Source organism: Aulonocara sp. 'chitande type north' Nkhata Bay, linkage group LG2, assembly GCF_057382095.1.
Source record: "Aulonocara sp. 'chitande type north' Nkhata Bay isolate Kocher_YH1m ecotype deep benthic linkage group LG2, A_spYH_male_GT1.1, whole genome shotgun sequence".
Taxonomy (NCBI): domain Eukaryota; kingdom Metazoa; phylum Chordata; class Actinopteri; order Cichliformes; family Cichlidae; genus Aulonocara; species Aulonocara sp. 'chitande type north' Nkhata Bay.
Genome location: NC_141345.1, coordinates 14,922,358 through 14,939,288, shown reverse-complemented (window position 1 = coordinate 14,939,288; position 16,931 = coordinate 14,922,358). Strand labels below are relative to the sequence as shown.

The following is a 16,931-nucleotide window of genomic DNA, read 5'->3' as shown; positions in this document are numbered from 1 at the left end:
GCACTTCATTGGCGTTGTGTTACTGGACTGACCCTAAGCAATCATTGCAAATAGCAACTTTGCTATCCATTTTAGACACTAAAAGAAAAAAACACTCCACAGACCTTACTAGCATCACATGTGCATAACTCAAGTGTCATCTTATCAACATGTTATGTGGTCTTCAATGTTTTTTTTCTTCTATTTCTGGCAGATACAGACATTTAATTTAAAGTCGTGGTGTTGCATCTGTCTACATACTGTTAGTTACTAACCCTAATGAGCTGTCGTGTTTTGTTTCGGACCGGTTTTACACAAATGCTCACTGAATGTGTTGGCAATAAAATAAATTTTAAAAAACAAGTTGGATGTACTTAATTCATTTGTGTGGAACCTGTTGACAAAATAGATTTATGTAAAACTAATTAGTAAAGCACAAGGTGGCTGAAAATATAATATTTGAATTAATCTAACTTAAATTTAACATTTTACTGCCACAAATAAGAAATGTGTTGAAGTAACTAATCTAAACTATCTAACCTGTAAATATATCATCTATGTTCATACAACATAACTTGATTTAGGTAGTCTTAAATATCTCTTGTTAATCTTAAGTAGTTTTTTAAAATTAGATGAACTAAAGATTTTTTGCTTTAAACTAACACAATGCAATTTCGTGGAACCTGTTGACAAAATAATTTTAATTAAAGTCAACGTTTCATTTTTTTGAGTGTTGGAAGTGTTACAAACAGCTGATTGGATCTGCAAAGCATGTTTCTGGAATATTATGTTTGTGTTGCTGCAAGCGCTTTTTATGCAGTTTTTGCAAAGCTATATGTGGAAGGAAACCGTGACCTAGGACAAGCTGATGGCATAAGATGTAAGTACAACTCCTCCGGTTTCATATGCAAAAAAAAAAAAAAAAATTGCGCTAGCTTACGTGGTTGCAGTGCTACCGGGATTTAAAAATAGTTACGCAAAACAGAGCGTGCCCACTCAGATTGGTTTTAAAGGGTTAAAGGTACAGTGCCGGAGGTTGGCCCACATGGTCACTCCATCGTACTACTGGGAGACTTATATGGGCAGTGAAGTAAGACCTGGAGGGGTGAGGTGGATGTTACTACCACCTACCAAACCATTGTTGCAGACCATGTACCACCTTTTCCCTGATGCCTGTGGCCTCTTTCAGCAGGATAAAGGGCCCTGCCACAAAGCAAAAATGGTTCAAATTCGCCAGATCTCAGTCCAATCAAGCATCTGTGGGATGTGCTGCACAAACAAGTGTGATCCATGGAGGCCCCACCTCACAGTTTACAGGACTTAAAGGATCTGCTGCTAACAAGTCTAGTGGAGCACATGCTTGGACAGGTCAGGGCTGTTTTGGCAGCAAAAGGATGACCAACACAATATGCAGGTGGCCATAATGTTATGACTAACTGATGTATATGAGGAATGCATAAAACAAAATTGATGGATACTCATTTTTGGTTAAGCTCATCTACAGAGCATGTAGTTCTCACTGCTAGTGCACTTGTGATGATGATGCATAAGAGAGACTGACAGCCCTGGATAAAACAGCCAGGGGTCTCACTCCTCACTTTCCTTTTCCTCCCCCTGCCCTTTGAAGCATTTCGCTCTCTCCATCCTTTCTGTGACTACTCTCATTTACTTTAGAAAGAAAATGGAGTCGCTGGCCCGATGCCACACCTGACACCCCAGCCTTAATCTGATTAATGTTTTTAATTTATATAAGTGGAGGCTGCTGCCTTTACGGATCACACACACACACACACACACACACAATTTGCAAGCTTTGTGACGGGTGTCATATAGGCCGAGTCGTGAAAGGGCAGAAAGTGCATGGCTGTGTGTGTGTGTGTGTGTGTGTGTGTGTGTGTGTGTGTGTGTGTGTGTGTGTGTGTGTAAACAGAAAGATAGAAACTGAGTGACGTAAACAAGAAGGCACAGATGGAAAACATGAGAGCAAGAAGTACTTACTGAGGGTGAAGTGAGGAGAAAGTAAATTGAGAGAGAGCAGAAAAAGAAGCTGGACAAACTGGGTAAAGAGGAGCTCTGGGGCAGCAGGGTCGAAAAGAAAAAAAGAGGGATGTGGAGAAGATAAAAAAAAAATAAAGAGAAAGAAGGATTCAGAGGGCTGGTAATTATGAGAGGCCAGTTTTGGACAATCTAAGTGGATTTCCCCAGAAAGATGAATAAATCATGTCTAGAATCTCCGCTCCCTAAATCCAAAATAGATGCCTTAAGCAAATTTCTTAGGTTCAGCTGGGTTTTTTTTTTCATTATGTGTCCTGATTAATATTTTTATAAAGTTTTCAATGTAAAACACACAGACTGCCTCTGTCTTCAGTCCTGATTTCAAATACACACCTTACCATCCCTGTTTTATCCAATCAATAAAGCCACTGATTGCAAAACAAACTCACTCTCATGCTCAATGAAACAAGAAAAGCAGCTGTTCTTTTTTCATCACAGGCAGCTGTGAGAGGAAATAGTTCTAGAGGTAGAAGTGACAGAAAAAACTGAAAAATGAGGACGAAAAAATGGAGCAATGGGACAAAAATATTTTTTTTCCCAGTTCTGCTTTTAAAAGGAGCCAGCAAAGACATATTTTCCTGAAACCTTCCACCTTTCCAACCTTTATGTGTTTTTAAAACTGGTCATATGCATGATCTGAAAATTGCACCACTACAATGCACCACTGAGCCATACAGTACTCAGTGTGCAGCTCAAGTCTTTACAACCTTGTGTGGCAACAAGTTTGAACACATATTTAACTAATATCTCCTGTAGATGCATCAGCAGTGAATCACTGTTCAAAAAACGTGTTTATGGCATGATAGGCTGTGTGGTAGGCAGGCCGAAAAGGTGGAACCAAGAGGAGGACTCAAAACTGGGAGGTTAAACTCAAAAAGCAGGTTTATTGCTGGAAAAATCTCCTCATAAATAAAACTTACAAAAACAAAACTCTGAACAGAGAAACTAAACAGGAAAACAAGACAAACATACAGATTACAGAGGGTAGGAAACATTAACGGAGGGCACAGGGCTTATAAAGAGTGGAGTATTCAGGGAATAAGAAACAGGAGGGAGACACAGCTGGGAGAAATTAGAGCTAACAAGAGGGGGGGAAGTAAAACTAAATACACTGACATAGGACTGGGACTATCAAAATAAAACAGGAAATGAGAAACAAATCACAAAGATGCAAACTTGACACTGAACTAAACCTAGAATAATAATCAGAACAGCACAAGTAAAGAATTAGAACATAAATGAATAAAATGACCCAGATCCGTGACAGTTTATGGTTTTTAAGAAAAAGTGAAAGATAGTTTGCTGGTCTTATTAAAATAAGCTGATTGGCCAAAAATAGTTTGGCCAGAACAGTGACTCATTAAATAAACTGGGTTATGAGACTGAGAATTTAGGAGAGTAAAACATAAAATCGGATGTTAGTAGAAAAAGCATCAGGGTGCAGAGCACGGGGTTTGTAACCATAAACAGCACAGATCACTGTGGAGAAGAACAGGAGAATAATAATAGCTAATTATTAAATGCAGACTGGTGTATCTGATATCTCTGTATTGGTTATATCATTATCTATCATAATAATGATAGATTGTCTGATGGAGTTGGAACATGAGAGATAATGAGAAAAGCTGAGAAGATCATTGGAGCCTCTCTTCCCTCCATCACGGACACTCATAGCTTTCGGAAGAACTCTGTCTCATTCCACTGTACATGGCTGAAATGACAATAAAAGCCATTTGACTTGACTTGACAATATCATTTACTGGACCTCATATCACAGGTTATACCCAGGGGGCGCTACACCAATCTGTAAGTTTTACCAAAGATACATAAACAGGGTGTACCTTTAAGACTGATTGTCTGTATGATTAACTCAGTCACCTGTAACATCTCAAAGTCTCTGGCTTTGGTCCTCAACCCGCTGGTAGGCAGCTCTGAACACCACATCCAGAACAGCTTGGATTTTGTTAAGAAGGTGAGAGATGTCAGTTCCCTCTTTGGCTCTCGGAGGAGGTGGACACATCTTTCACCCTCTCCCTCCCTTATCTTCCCAGCTGCAGCTTCTATGTCTTTGTCTAGTCTCGTCTAACTCTAACCCTTAAAGAGTTTCTCAGTCTTGTTCTCTAAAACCAAAATAATTATCGATTTGATCAACTGGTCCCGTGAAGGAATTGACACCTTCCTGGGCTTGTGAGAGTCCGATTGTCCTGCGGAGATGTTTGCTGACAGATACTGGATGGTCGGTTGCATCTTGTGTCTGGTGACACTCTCGATGGAGGACACTGAATGACATCTACCAATTCGGAACCACGATAACAGAGTTCTGGCTGATTGGACACAATGACCTAAAATTTACAGTCAAGGCATTTTTTAAAAATAAACATTTCACACTATTTACAGAACAATCAGCTGCTCTGCATCAAATCTGATGCCACACAAATTATTTGTACCACTCCAGAAATAATTTCTGTCCACTATGAGATAAAGGAGAACAGCAGCCTGATACTTGCAGGCCTGACAACAGGAGATGTATCACTCCTGTAACTCCTGTAACATTCAGCAGTCGCCTCATTGTTCTGACACACACAACAAAACCATTGACTACACTACACACTAACTACACAAGATTTGCACTAAATGTTGCAAATCTCTCACATCTTTTTTTTGTGCACAACTCAGATTTTCTGTGCGCAGAGACCGTGCCAGCAGTGCGCAATTGCGCACGCGCACAGCTTAGGGGAACATTGATTGCATGTACGGTCTGCAAGGTTTGTCATCTTAGTTGTGGGCAACTGCAACTGACAAATAAAGGCTATCTCAGCTCATCTCATCATCATCATGTCATCATGGAGGCAGATGAAACCATGGTCTCGTACGATTTACACCTCTCTTCACTTGTGTTCCAGTCACCAAAGCAGTGAAGGTAGTTTGTAAGAGATTACAAGATGACCCCAACCTCAGCAACAGGACCACTCTCAGCACTGACCAAGTGTGTTTGCTCTTGGATCTGTGTCTTCATTCCATATATTTCACATACAAGAGACAAATACTACAGGCAGAAACATTGTGGCCAATTTGTATTTTTTTTTTGTTGTTGTTTATAGTGGACATGAAAAAGAGGGCTCTGTAATCCTACCCTGGAACACCACCACATTGCTCCACATATGTGGATAAACCCAGGTGAAAATGAAATCTCACCTTTCATATCCTCAGAGGGAGGATATGAAAAGTGGCAGGTTAGCCTTCTTAGACTATGAGATTTCCATCACTAATGGGGGACATTTAGAAGTTGATGTGTACCGGAAACCAACACATACAGATCAGTATTTAAGGTTTGACTCTCATCATCCACTGGAGCACAAACTGGGTGTCATCAGGACTTTACAACCAGTGTTGCCACAGTTACTTTGAAAAAGTAATATATTACGGACTACTGATTACTCCTTCCAAAAGTAACTTAGTTACTTTACTGATTACTTAATTTTTCAAGTAACTAAGTTAGATTACTAGTTACTTTATTAGTTACATTCAGAAGCTGCCAATAACACTCCCCACTGCCTCAACATAAAAACATCAACCGATTTTGCCAATACTCACTTTATTGGAAGTGTATTTTAACAGTAATGTCAACAATATATCTCCTGACATTTGAAGTTGAACTTAAAACTTTCTTCCTGACAGAAATACTTGTTTGTATGAAAATAAAGACAGTCTTGTTACTTCACTTAACATAAATACTTTTTATAAAAAAAACAAACAAACAAACAAAGAAACAGAGTCTTTCTTGACTTCCCTTAAGATACTTTTTATACCATCCACATTTAAGCACTATTGTCCGCTTTTGTAACTTTGGACTAATCTTATGAAAAAAAATTACTTGTAAATAGTTATTTAAATTGGATTCCCCATTCTCTTTTTTTCAGTATATGTTGTCATCGCATGTTATGGGGGAAACAGTAGAGTGGAGCGAGTAAACCAGTGGTTGTACCTCATTAACAGAAGCTTCTCAAACCTTTTGTCAGAAAGTCGATTTCTTTTAGGCGTGAGCACCAAACCTCCCAGACTAAAAAGTCGCTCCACAGGAGCACTTGATGGGGTTGGAGTGTTATACTTTAAAAAAATTGTCTTTATGCTTGAAAACTTGTGCAGAATCTGAAGGTCGTAGCCTGACATCAGGTAGTCCATGACTTCTTTTTCTGCAGAATAGGTCTCCTCCTCTGGCTCTGCCTCAAAAGTGAAAAAGTCCATCTCACCTTGGCTACTAGATGTAGTAGCACTGGGCACACTGGCAGGGTTTTTTGCCAGAGGAGCAGTGGTGCAACACTCTGCTATCAGAAGCTGTTTTACTCGCTCCCTCCTTCCTGCATCTCTCAGCCATCGGAGTTTGAATTTTGGACAACTGGCAGCTGCAAGAAGGGCATCTTTGTCGTCCAGCACACCGGCGAAACGAGTCTGAATAGCCTAAAAAACATAATCGATATTTTTATGCCTACAATTTATTATGTTATTGAATTATTTGCAAACCATGCCTAATATGAGATCAGTATTATGGATTTGTTTTAGGTTACTTGTAAACATTTTAATTGTTTTAATCTTATTTTTCAATGATAATTAATATTCTGTTCCATGTTTGTGAATTGTATGAAGCAAAAAATCTGACTAATTTCAAGATGGAGCGTACCTGTACAATGGCATCTGGAAGGCATGCAGTCATCCTGGAGAGGTCATCTTTCACAGCCTGGGTCTTCTGCATCAGAACTTCAGGTGTTGGTAGTAAAGTTCCATATGGACAGTCGTCTTGTAAAATGTCCAGTGCTGCAGTCAGAGGTTTCATGGCCATGCAGTACTCATGCAGGAACTGGTATTCTTGATCTTTGAAGCACTTCAGTCCTAACTTTGTGCACAGAGTATTCAGCTCACCCATGGGGATTTCTGCAATTCTCTTTACAGCATCAACAAAGGAATTCCACCTTGTGGATGTTGGTATTAGGAGCTTTCTTTTGCTGATTTCTTCCACTGTTTCTGATGCAAGTGTAGATCTACTCGATTTGGTCCAAAGAGCTGTGAATTTTGCTGTGCTGCTCCTATACACAGCCCTGCTCTCTGCATTGGTTGTTAAATGTTTCCACATCACGTGTGCAAATTATGTTGATGGTGTGCGAAGCACACCTGCGGTGCGGGGGAAGAGACAGCTGACCATCACTTTCATTCTCAGCCGAGAGGATTTCTGACAGATCAGAAAAAGTGACATCATCGTCTTTGGGGCTGGACTCTTCCTCCTCTGTCTCATCATCGGACTCTGTGACAGGATGATAAACTTGAAACGCCTTAACAAAGTTGGATCCATTATCAGTAACTGTTGCAACTACTTTGTTGAGTAATCCATAAGAGGAGTGGATGTTTTTTCGATTTCTGTACCAATGACATCATACGTGTGTCTACCACGAATTCGCCTACATGCTAATGCAACCTTGTGACGCTCTAATGTGGTTCTACTGATCCAGTGGAGCGTTACTCCCATATAGCTTCTGTTGTTAGCAGTCCAAATATCTGCGGTAGTTGAAACAAAGTCAATCTCATTCAGTGTGGCCTTCAAATTTCTCTCCATTTCTGTAAACTCCTTTTCCAAGTAAGAAGTAAAAGTCGTTCGGTGAGGCAGCTCGGCATTAACAGAAGTAGGGATCTTTTTTATTATGGCACGAAACGAGGGCGAGTCAACAGTGTTTATAGGTAGCATTTCTTCTACAATATACTGCGCGACCAACTTCTTCAATTCTTCATCACTTACTGGTTTTGCACCAAAGTCCAACTTTTGTTGTTTGGGGGGTGTAGGACCTTCTGCGGAGGTCACGGCTCTCTGCTTCGGACCACTTGGTGGGACTCTCTCTGTGAGTTTGACTGTGCTGTGCTGCGACTCCAAATGTTTCTTTAAGTTTGACGTAGTGTTTTTGAAGGTAGATAACACTTTTTCGCCAACACAGAGTGTACAACGAACCTTAATATTTAAATCTTTAGTTGACAGAAACTCAAAATAGTGACCATATTTCCAGCTAAAGAACGAACATCTCTCTCCCTCCATTGTTGTTTACACTTTTTTACGTCGCTGGCTGCTTGTGAGCGGGAAACGTGACCTGTCGCTTATGTGACGTTTCACGACACGTATGCGTTTGTCATCCGCTGAGACGAAAAGAAGAAACCAAATCTTTTTGCTTAAAAAATAGTAACGCACAGTGGTTTGGACAAGTAACTTTAATCTGACTACTGTTATGGAAATAGTAACGCGTTAGATTAGTCGTTACTGAAAAAGTGGTCATATTCGGAGTAACGCGTTACTAAGCAACGCGTTACCGGCATCACTGTTTACAACACAGAGCAAACACCATCCCCACTGACACAGCGGCCAGGGAGGTAGAAGAACATCACATCAAGAAGGCCCTGAGTAAATGTGGTTATCCCAGCAGGACATTTTTAAGGCGCCTGAAGAACCCTCCAGCCGATCCTGGAGAGAAGAAGGACAACTGCTGCCTAAGCAGAAAACTTTAGTGTGATCCCTTATGTGTCAGGAGTATCACAACAGCTGAGATGCATTTTCTCTAAACACTGTGACGCTGTGGCTTTCACACCCCAAAACACTCTATGTCAAGAATTGGTGCACCCCAAAGATCAGGTGTCACCAGCATAATATAGTGTGCACTCCTAAGAGCTAGGTCAATTGCTGTGATTGATACATTGGAAAAATCAAACCGAAAACTGGCAAACTTGTCAGGCCAGGACTTCAGTCTGCTTACACCTACAGGCCAGTGGCCACTGTTCCAGTTATAAGGAGTCCACATCCTGGACAGGGAGGAACGCTGGTTTGAGCAAAGAATCAAAGGGACATTTTTGTGAAACGGGAAAGACCATCTCTGAGCCGGGAAGGAGGAATAATTCTATCTACAATGCTGTGATTGCACCAGTTCTCTGTGAATGGTAAATAATAAATGCATTTATTAATATAAATTAATGATCATGACACTGTCCTCACACCCCATTGTAAGTACATTTACATAATGACTGGCACCACTGACTGTTTATAAGGTTGGGGAGCCACTTGTTCTTGTGATGTGATTGAGTCACAGCAGCTGCTGTGACCCTGTTTTAGTTTAGGTACATGTAGCTTTTGCCAAGTACTTAAAAAAAAAGTAACAGTTGGAGCATGAAGTTGTCCAAAAAAGTTGTCATTGCATGCTGACACATTTAAGTTCCTTTCACTGGAACTAAGGGACTGAGCCCATCTCCTGAAGAACAACCCACACCACAATCTACCCTCCACCAATGTTTACACTTGGCACAATGTAGTCAGACAAGTCCCGTCCTCCTGGCAACCACCAAACCCAGACTCACCCAGTGCCAGACAGAGAGAGGCATAATTTGTCACTCCAGAGAACACATCTCCACTGCAGAGTCCAGTGATGGCGTGGCTTGCATCTGACACTTTGCATTGCACTTGGTGATGTAAGGCTTGGATCCAGGTGCTTGGCCATGCAGACCCATTCCATGGAGCTCTGTAGCCACTGTTCTTGAGCTAATCTGAAGCCCACATGAAGTTTGAAGTTGTGCAGCAAATGACTCTGTAGAAAGTTGGTGACCTCTGTGCACCTCAGCATCCTTTCACTTCACTTTTTATGTCATTCCGCTTCATTGTTGAGTTGCTGTTGTTCCCAATCCCTTCCACTTTGTTATAATACCCCTAGCAGTGTGCTGTGAAGTATTTAGAGGTGACTGGACTTGTTGCACAGGTGACATCCTATCACGGTACCATGCTGGACTTCACTGCGCTCCTGAGAGCGACCCATTCTTTCACAAATGTTTGTAGAAGCAGTCTGCTTGATTTTATACACCTGTGGTTATTGAAATGATTGGAACACCTGAATTTAATTATTTGGATGGTTAAGTGAAAATATTTGAGCAAATTTTAACAATATAGTATAAATCTCTATATTGGAAACCCGGATATATGAATTCACAGTAGTTCCCTAAAGATAATTTCAACAGCTCACAGTCAGACAATGTGATGGAAAATATTGTCACCTTATATGAACATTATAGTAAATGTTGGTGTTTTTTATATGTAAGCTATTGTCTGTCTTATATAATGTTTATATGTACTATAGTTCTTCACCATTTAGTCATCAACATGACCACTTTCACATCTGTCTCATAATAAACAACACATGTGTAAGATAAGGAACAATGAAGGGAAATAAAAAAAAAATAGTCATATTGTCTCCAATATCAAATGTTTATTTTTTTCCCTCTTTTTTCCATTTCCACATGGCAAATGTATTTAAACCTTTTTTTTTTTTTTGGTGGTGATTTGTCTGAAACATGAATCCTTCCTTACTTAACCTTCGGCTAACCACTGAAATACCAAAGTGCATGCATAATTTGGCAGACTAAATTTAACAATCAGTGAGATGTAAGTTGTATGTTGTGGCATTCTACACAGTTGGTGCATGACTCGCACTCCCAGGACTGATATGTGGACTCCCTGGTGAGACTGAAACACTGATGTCTTTAGGTGCTGTGCTTTTTGATTTATTTTATAATGTGGAAAAAATGTAATACTGTTGTTCTGATGTTTATCACCCTTAAAGGATAAGGTGCTCATTATCTTCACTGCTGTGGGTTAAATGTCACCATCATGACAAACTGTCAGTGAGTTGTGAAGGTTATGCCAACAGTGCCATCAATCTCTCAAGTCACAAAGTCAAGAGAGGACTGCAGCTACAAACTGAAACAGTGATATTAACAGTATGAGTATCATGATGTTATTGTTTTTATACTAACTTTGTTATCAAGTATATACATCATGGAAACTGTGAATTTGTGTTGAAAATTGACCCTTTTTTGATGTTTTTCTATTATTTTGCATATGAGAATCTGGATGATGATGCAAGATATGAGATGTAATTTAACTAAAATCCTGGTAAGTCCAAATTTGCTCTCTGTGATAATTAATGTTGGTTTATCAAAGCTCCTGTCACATTTACTCACAAGGTGTCCATTGCCAGTGGTGCAACTGAGTATGGCAATAATTAAAGGTGTCTGTCATTTTCAACTCTTCATTTTTCAGCCTGCAGTACTGTTGTGAATAATTTTAGGTGAAAATAAAGTGTTTTCCTAAACCTGAGCAAATAGTTGTTTTTGCCTAAACCTAACACAAACCCTAAAATCTGCTACCCCTTGAAACCCTCACAGCACTAAATCATCATAGGTGGAAATCACAAGCATGTATTTTGGTTTGGGCCATTTTATTTTTTCAGGGGGGCATTAAGAGATGAAGGTTTATGTTTTTTTCCATCCCACTACCTGCAAAAGGAGGTTTTTTGCAATCAAAAGAACACAAACTTTGTTGTCTTGGTTTTTCATTCCCTCTCCTTTCTTATATGGCATAAAATGTGCTGTGCTATTAAGCCTCCATGTTTTGCTTCTGGTGAAATCAGAAAACATCCAACCTCTTGTGCCTGTTACAGACACTCCTGTCTTCTGGGATGCATGTTGTAGTTTAATCAAAAATACAAATGAAAAAGTCATAAAAGGCTGTTGAACACCAGCTAACAACGCTCCTTCTACCAAAAACATATCTGACAAAAAAAGTGCAATACTTATGTTTTATGTAGGACTGCGTTCGTTGTTCTCTGTCCTCATTCTCTTAGTCCTGATATGTCTGCTTGTATTTGCTCCTCACATACATCTTGACCTTCTCTGTTCTGGTATCGTCTTGTTTCTAACCCCTTGTATTAATCTATTTAACAAGACAACACACCTCCTATGTGAAACATCTATCCTTAAACCTCTGACACTTTTTGCTAGAAAACTCAATGATAACAAAAATCTCATATTGGTGTCTTTCACCTCTGCTTCTGCAAAGCGCTCTGTGTGGTACATAACAGACTGCTCTCCCTCTAACTTGACTATCTGCACTTCTAATCATGTAAAAAACACCTCCTGACAGATTTAACAATCCATGTGTCACAAAGGCCATACAGGCTACAAAATCTGGCCTTGAGCAGGATGCTGCAAGAGTTTGACTTCCAAACCTCTCACATGAAGATTTTAAGATGTAGTTAAATTTTTCTGTGAATTACTGTTTTCTAAACTGAACTCTGTTACACAAAAACACAGGGAATGATCAATATGTCAGGTACAACCAAAGTTCAAAATGTGGGGGAAAGCCAGTCCAGTTCAGTTAGAAAGCAGGTATATGTTACCTCATACTACTAGAGCTTTCACAAACCATCTCTTTTGTATCTGATGAATGGTGCATGCTAGGTTACATCCAAATCTATCAAAATATGGATGTCATGGTAACCAATCCACAATAATGAACAGAAAATTGAACAAACTTGGCAAAAACTAAGGGAGAGGATACAGAGGAAAGTCCAGTTCCAGTGTGTTTGATTACACACACACTTTACCTTAGCTGTCACTGAGTTTTTGCCACATTCCAACAAAAAACGTAATGTGGAAGTGGGTTATAAAGTCCTCATCACTAACCACAATCTGTGAACAGACAGCAACTGTACCTATCTGATATGGAGAAAACTTTCCACTCAGGAGAATCTGGACATGCAGTTTATAATTGGAGATAAATTTCAGGAGCAAGACCACGCCTCCAAACACGCCCCTTCTAGTTCTTATCCATCTATATATCTCAGTAGTTCTACAAGCTGTTCGTTCTTGTTTTTAGCCTAGGGATAAGCTGGGTATAAGAAATGTGACCCCAAGTTATCTAATTTACAGAAAAATTTACAACTATTTACAAAGGTTTCATCTAGCACTCATATCCACAGACACTCACTAACAAACTGTTTGACTAAGATTTCTTCCACAGAAACACTGAGAGCAACCATCAGACCCACAGGCTGTTTGTTGGGTGGTGGGGGCCTGGCGGGAGGTGAGGTGCCTGTCATCTGGTTGTTAAGGGCTTGCTTTCCAACCATTTATCCAATGGGAACAGGAATGAATTCAACCCAGCCACTCAGCAGGCACTTGTCTCCATCAAGACACACCTATGCACACACCTGGAAGGGAGGCAAGAGAAAAACCTGCAACCACATCCTCTAGTGGGAGGAGTCGCATATTATCACACACACACACATATGACACATGTGATCTTGGGTCATAACACTGAGATAGATGGAGGGTTCCTTTTTCGTGCCATGGTTGAAAGCAGAGCTGATGTTGCAAGTCCCAATCCAAGGAAGTCTACCTGCAGATGTAAGTGTCCGATGCTCGACTGGAAAATCTACTAGAAACAGCTGCTGCCTTTGCTTCCAAAACAAAGACAAGAAGGTAGCAAGTTTCTACAGTCAGAGCTCGGTTCACACTGCAAAAGCATAAACCTTGCAAAAATAGTTATCTTTTTTCTTTAAATAACATACATATAAAACATACACAGTATGCACACCTGTAATAACATGCATTTATGGTTGTTATGACTTTTGTTTACCCTCATCCTACCAACATACTTAACATACCCCCACTTGGGTCCCAGGGGACCCCAAGAACAATTTACTGTAAGAAGCAATCAGGATAATAATAATTGCTAAACTTATTTCTTCTCAGAGCATTTTTATTTACAGAATCAAACTTTATAATTATTGTAGGATTGCAGGCAGATTGAGAAAATTAACACGTTAGCTAATCGTTGTATTCTGGAAAAGCTGTTGGTCCATTCTGAAGTATAGGCTGTTGGATAACCCATTAAATCCAGTATAAGTTCAGGACACATTATGCAGCCCATAAACCCCCTCCTGGCTTTCATGAACCTTCTTATACACAGAATCAGCAGCTTTACCAACTTTTACTGATTTTGGACCTAAGTAAGGCTTTCGGATGGTTTTCCCTCTTAGAGGTTATTCATCTACTATCATCTTTGCTTTTGTTGAATTTGCACCAATGTGTTTTAGTTAATAATTCCCATAAAAGCTTAATATCTATGTGTTTAGTATAAAAAAAAAAAAAGACACTATTTTATTTCTTCGTTTTCTTCTTATTGTAGACTTGTCTGTTATAAACTAGGCTGAGCTGGCTACTTTATGGAGTTCAGTAAAGGCATTCAGAACTCTTACATAATGTTGCATATTTTTAGAGATAAAGTAAGAATTTCATTGGGCTTATGTAACGTTACAGTTGAAAGTGAAACTGAGTAGAGACACCGATTTCCAAACAACACTAGTGATAACCAGAATAATGCAAACTGGAAAGGAGAGGTAGCGATGGCTGGAGTTAAAGTATGTTCAGAACAGGCAAGTTGATTTTTCTCCTTGTCGTTACTTCTCTTCTGTGTCCCCGTTTTCATCCTGCAGCTTCCTTCTTCTAGCTTTCTCTTCTCCCACCAGGTCCTCTACATACACTCAAAAATACTTTTTTCAGTTGTTTGGAGTTTGAATTGAGCAACAGAGAGCCAGCAACATCTATGTGAAATAACAATGAGAGTTACTGCAAGCATACACAGCCAGTTTAAATCCACCTCTGAGTCGGCCAGGGCAACACAGACTTATGAGGCATCAACAGTTATATTTAGCTCCAACTGGAATTATTTTAAGTCATATTTAAATAATATTGAATGAAAAAAACAATTATTTTTCACACTTGATTAATTTTCTCCCAATTACTGGAATAAGCTGTTTTGCATAGGTAACAAAGTTACATTTTCACACAGTTTTTTTGTTGCCAAAATCAGTTCTTGAGGCTACAAAATGGAATAAAAGGCTCAGTGAGAATAATATGTTTTGCTGTGAAAGCTTCAAGGGGTTTAAAGCCATTGTTTCCTTTGTGTCTCACTGACTCTGCCTCTCAGAACAATAAAAAAATGTTAACAAAAACTTGTGTTGTTGCTGCCAGCTGTAGAGAAATGGCTGGAATACATGCAAACGTTCCCCGAGCTCCCCTCTGTTGTAGCTTTGCACTAATGGCAAGGTCTGCTGCCTCGTTTCTTCTTCTCATCTTCCCTTGAATCGACTGGCTTCATATCAAAGTGATAAAGTTTGTTGTTGCTCCTACAGGGGTCTGGGAGGAGGTTTCCATTCTCTCTCTCTATTGCTGAGGCATGAGATGTGGTTTGTGTGTCCTCCAAAGGCTGTGCAATGATGTTTCCTCTCCTTCCCTACTCTTTCTCCATCCCCTTCTCATGTTTCTCCCCTCCCTCTCTCCTCCTCTTGACTTCCAGCTGATGCTGTTACGAATGCTGTGGGGAGTCTGCTGTGCATTGTTGTGCCGCTGCCTCTTCGCAAATATTGTGGCCTTTGAGCTGAAAGGCAAAAAACCCTAGGGTGAGCAGATGAGGAGGAGTGAGAAAGAAGCAGAGAGGCAAGATGGGTGGTCGTTTGGAGATGATGGAACTGATGAAAAGAAAGAAACAAGATTTCTGTTTTATTTGTAGAAGTGAACGATTAAAAAATATTGTTAATATTTAATTGTTTAACTTTTCTCTGGTGTATATCATATATCACAAAATGACCCTTGTCATGTTCAAATGTTCCAGAGAACAGAAAAGAGAGACGGATAGAAGACATCCTGAGAAATCAGAAATGAGAATGCAGAGTCAAACCAGCCTGTCAGCGGTCTGTGCAATGGGCTGTTCATAGGCATCAAAGACTGTCAGATCAAGAACCATGAAAAATACATTTAAAAGGTTCATTTATGCAGCCCACTACCCTCACTTACATGGGCCTTCAAAGTAGGGCTGAAATTCCAGAAAACATCTCTGGTATAACTCAGGGACATCTCTTACAGTGGGGCAAAAAAGTATTTAGTCAGCCACCGATTGTGCAAGCTCCCCTACTTAAAATGATGACAGAGGTCAGTAATTTGCACCAGAGATACACTTCAACTGTGAGAGACAGAATGTGAAAAAAAAATCCATGAATTCACATGGTAGGATTTGTAAAGAATTTATTCGTAAATCAGGGTGGAAAATAAGTATTTGGTCATCTCAAACAAGGAAAATCTCTGGCTCTCACAGACCTGTAACATCTTCTGTAAGAAGCTTTTCTGTCCCCCACTCGTTACCTGTATGAATGGCACCTGTTTGAACTCATCATCTGTATAAAAGACACCTGTCCACAGCCTCAAACAGTCAGACTCCAAACTCCGCCATGGCCAAGACCAAAGAGCTTTCGAAGGACACCAGGAAAAGTATTGTAGACCTGCACCAGACTGGGAAGAGTGAATCTACAATAGGCAAGCAGCTTGGTGTGAAAAAATCAACTGTGGGAGCAATCATCAGAAAATGGAAGACATACAAGACCACTGATAATCTCCCTCGATCTGGGGCTCCACGCGAGATCTCATCCCGTGGGGTCAAAATGATCATAAGAACGGTGAGCAAAGATCCCAGAACCACACGGGGGGACCTGGTGAATGACCTGCAGAGAGCTGGGACCAAAGTAACAAAGGTCACCATCAGTAACACACTGCAACGGCAGGGAATCAAATCCCGCAGTGCCAGACGTGTTCCGCTGCTGAAGCCAGTGCATGTCCAGGCCCGTCTGAAGTTTGCCAGAGAGCACATGGATGATACAGCTGAGGATTGGGAGAATGTCATGTGGTCAGATGAAACCAAAGTAGAACTTTTTGGTATAAACTCAACTCGTCGTGTTTGGAGGAAGAAGAATACTGAGTTGCATCCCAAGAACACCATACCTACTGTGAAGCATGGGGGTGGAAACATCATGCTATGGGGCTGTTTTTCTGCCAAGGGGACAGGTCGACTGATCCGTGTTAAGGACAGAATGAATGGGGCCATGTATTGTGAGATTTTGAGCCAAAACCTCCTTCCATCAGTGAGAACTTTGAAGATGAAACGAGGCTGGGTCTTCCAACATGACAATGATCCAAAACACACCGCCCGG

General features: G+C 40.3%; 1 protein-coding gene across 1 annotated transcript; it reads right to left on the bottom strand.

Annotated features, from left to right (window-relative positions):
* Positions 1-5,973: 5,973 nt before the first annotated feature.
* Positions 5,974-6,955, bottom strand: LOC147337504 (uncharacterized). The gene is made up of 2 exons (XM_086262722.1): positions 6,713-6,955; positions 5,974-6,492 (listed from the first exon to the last, which is right to left on the bottom strand). Exons 1-2 carry the CDS (start codon positions 6,953-6,955, stop codon positions 5,974-5,976), a joined length of 762 nt encoding a protein of 253 aa, XP_086118848.1.
* Positions 6,956-16,931: the final 9,976 nt, after the last annotated feature.

Coding starts and splice junctions, on each gene's coding strand:
- LOC147337504 (XM_086262722.1), bottom strand. CDS start 6,955: ATGGGTGAGCTGAATACTCTGTGCACAAAGTTAGGACTGAAGTGCTTC. Junction 6,493..6,712: donor TTCCAGATGCCATTGTACAG/GTACGCTCCATC, acceptor TATGTTTTTTAG/GCTATTCAGACTCGTTTCGC.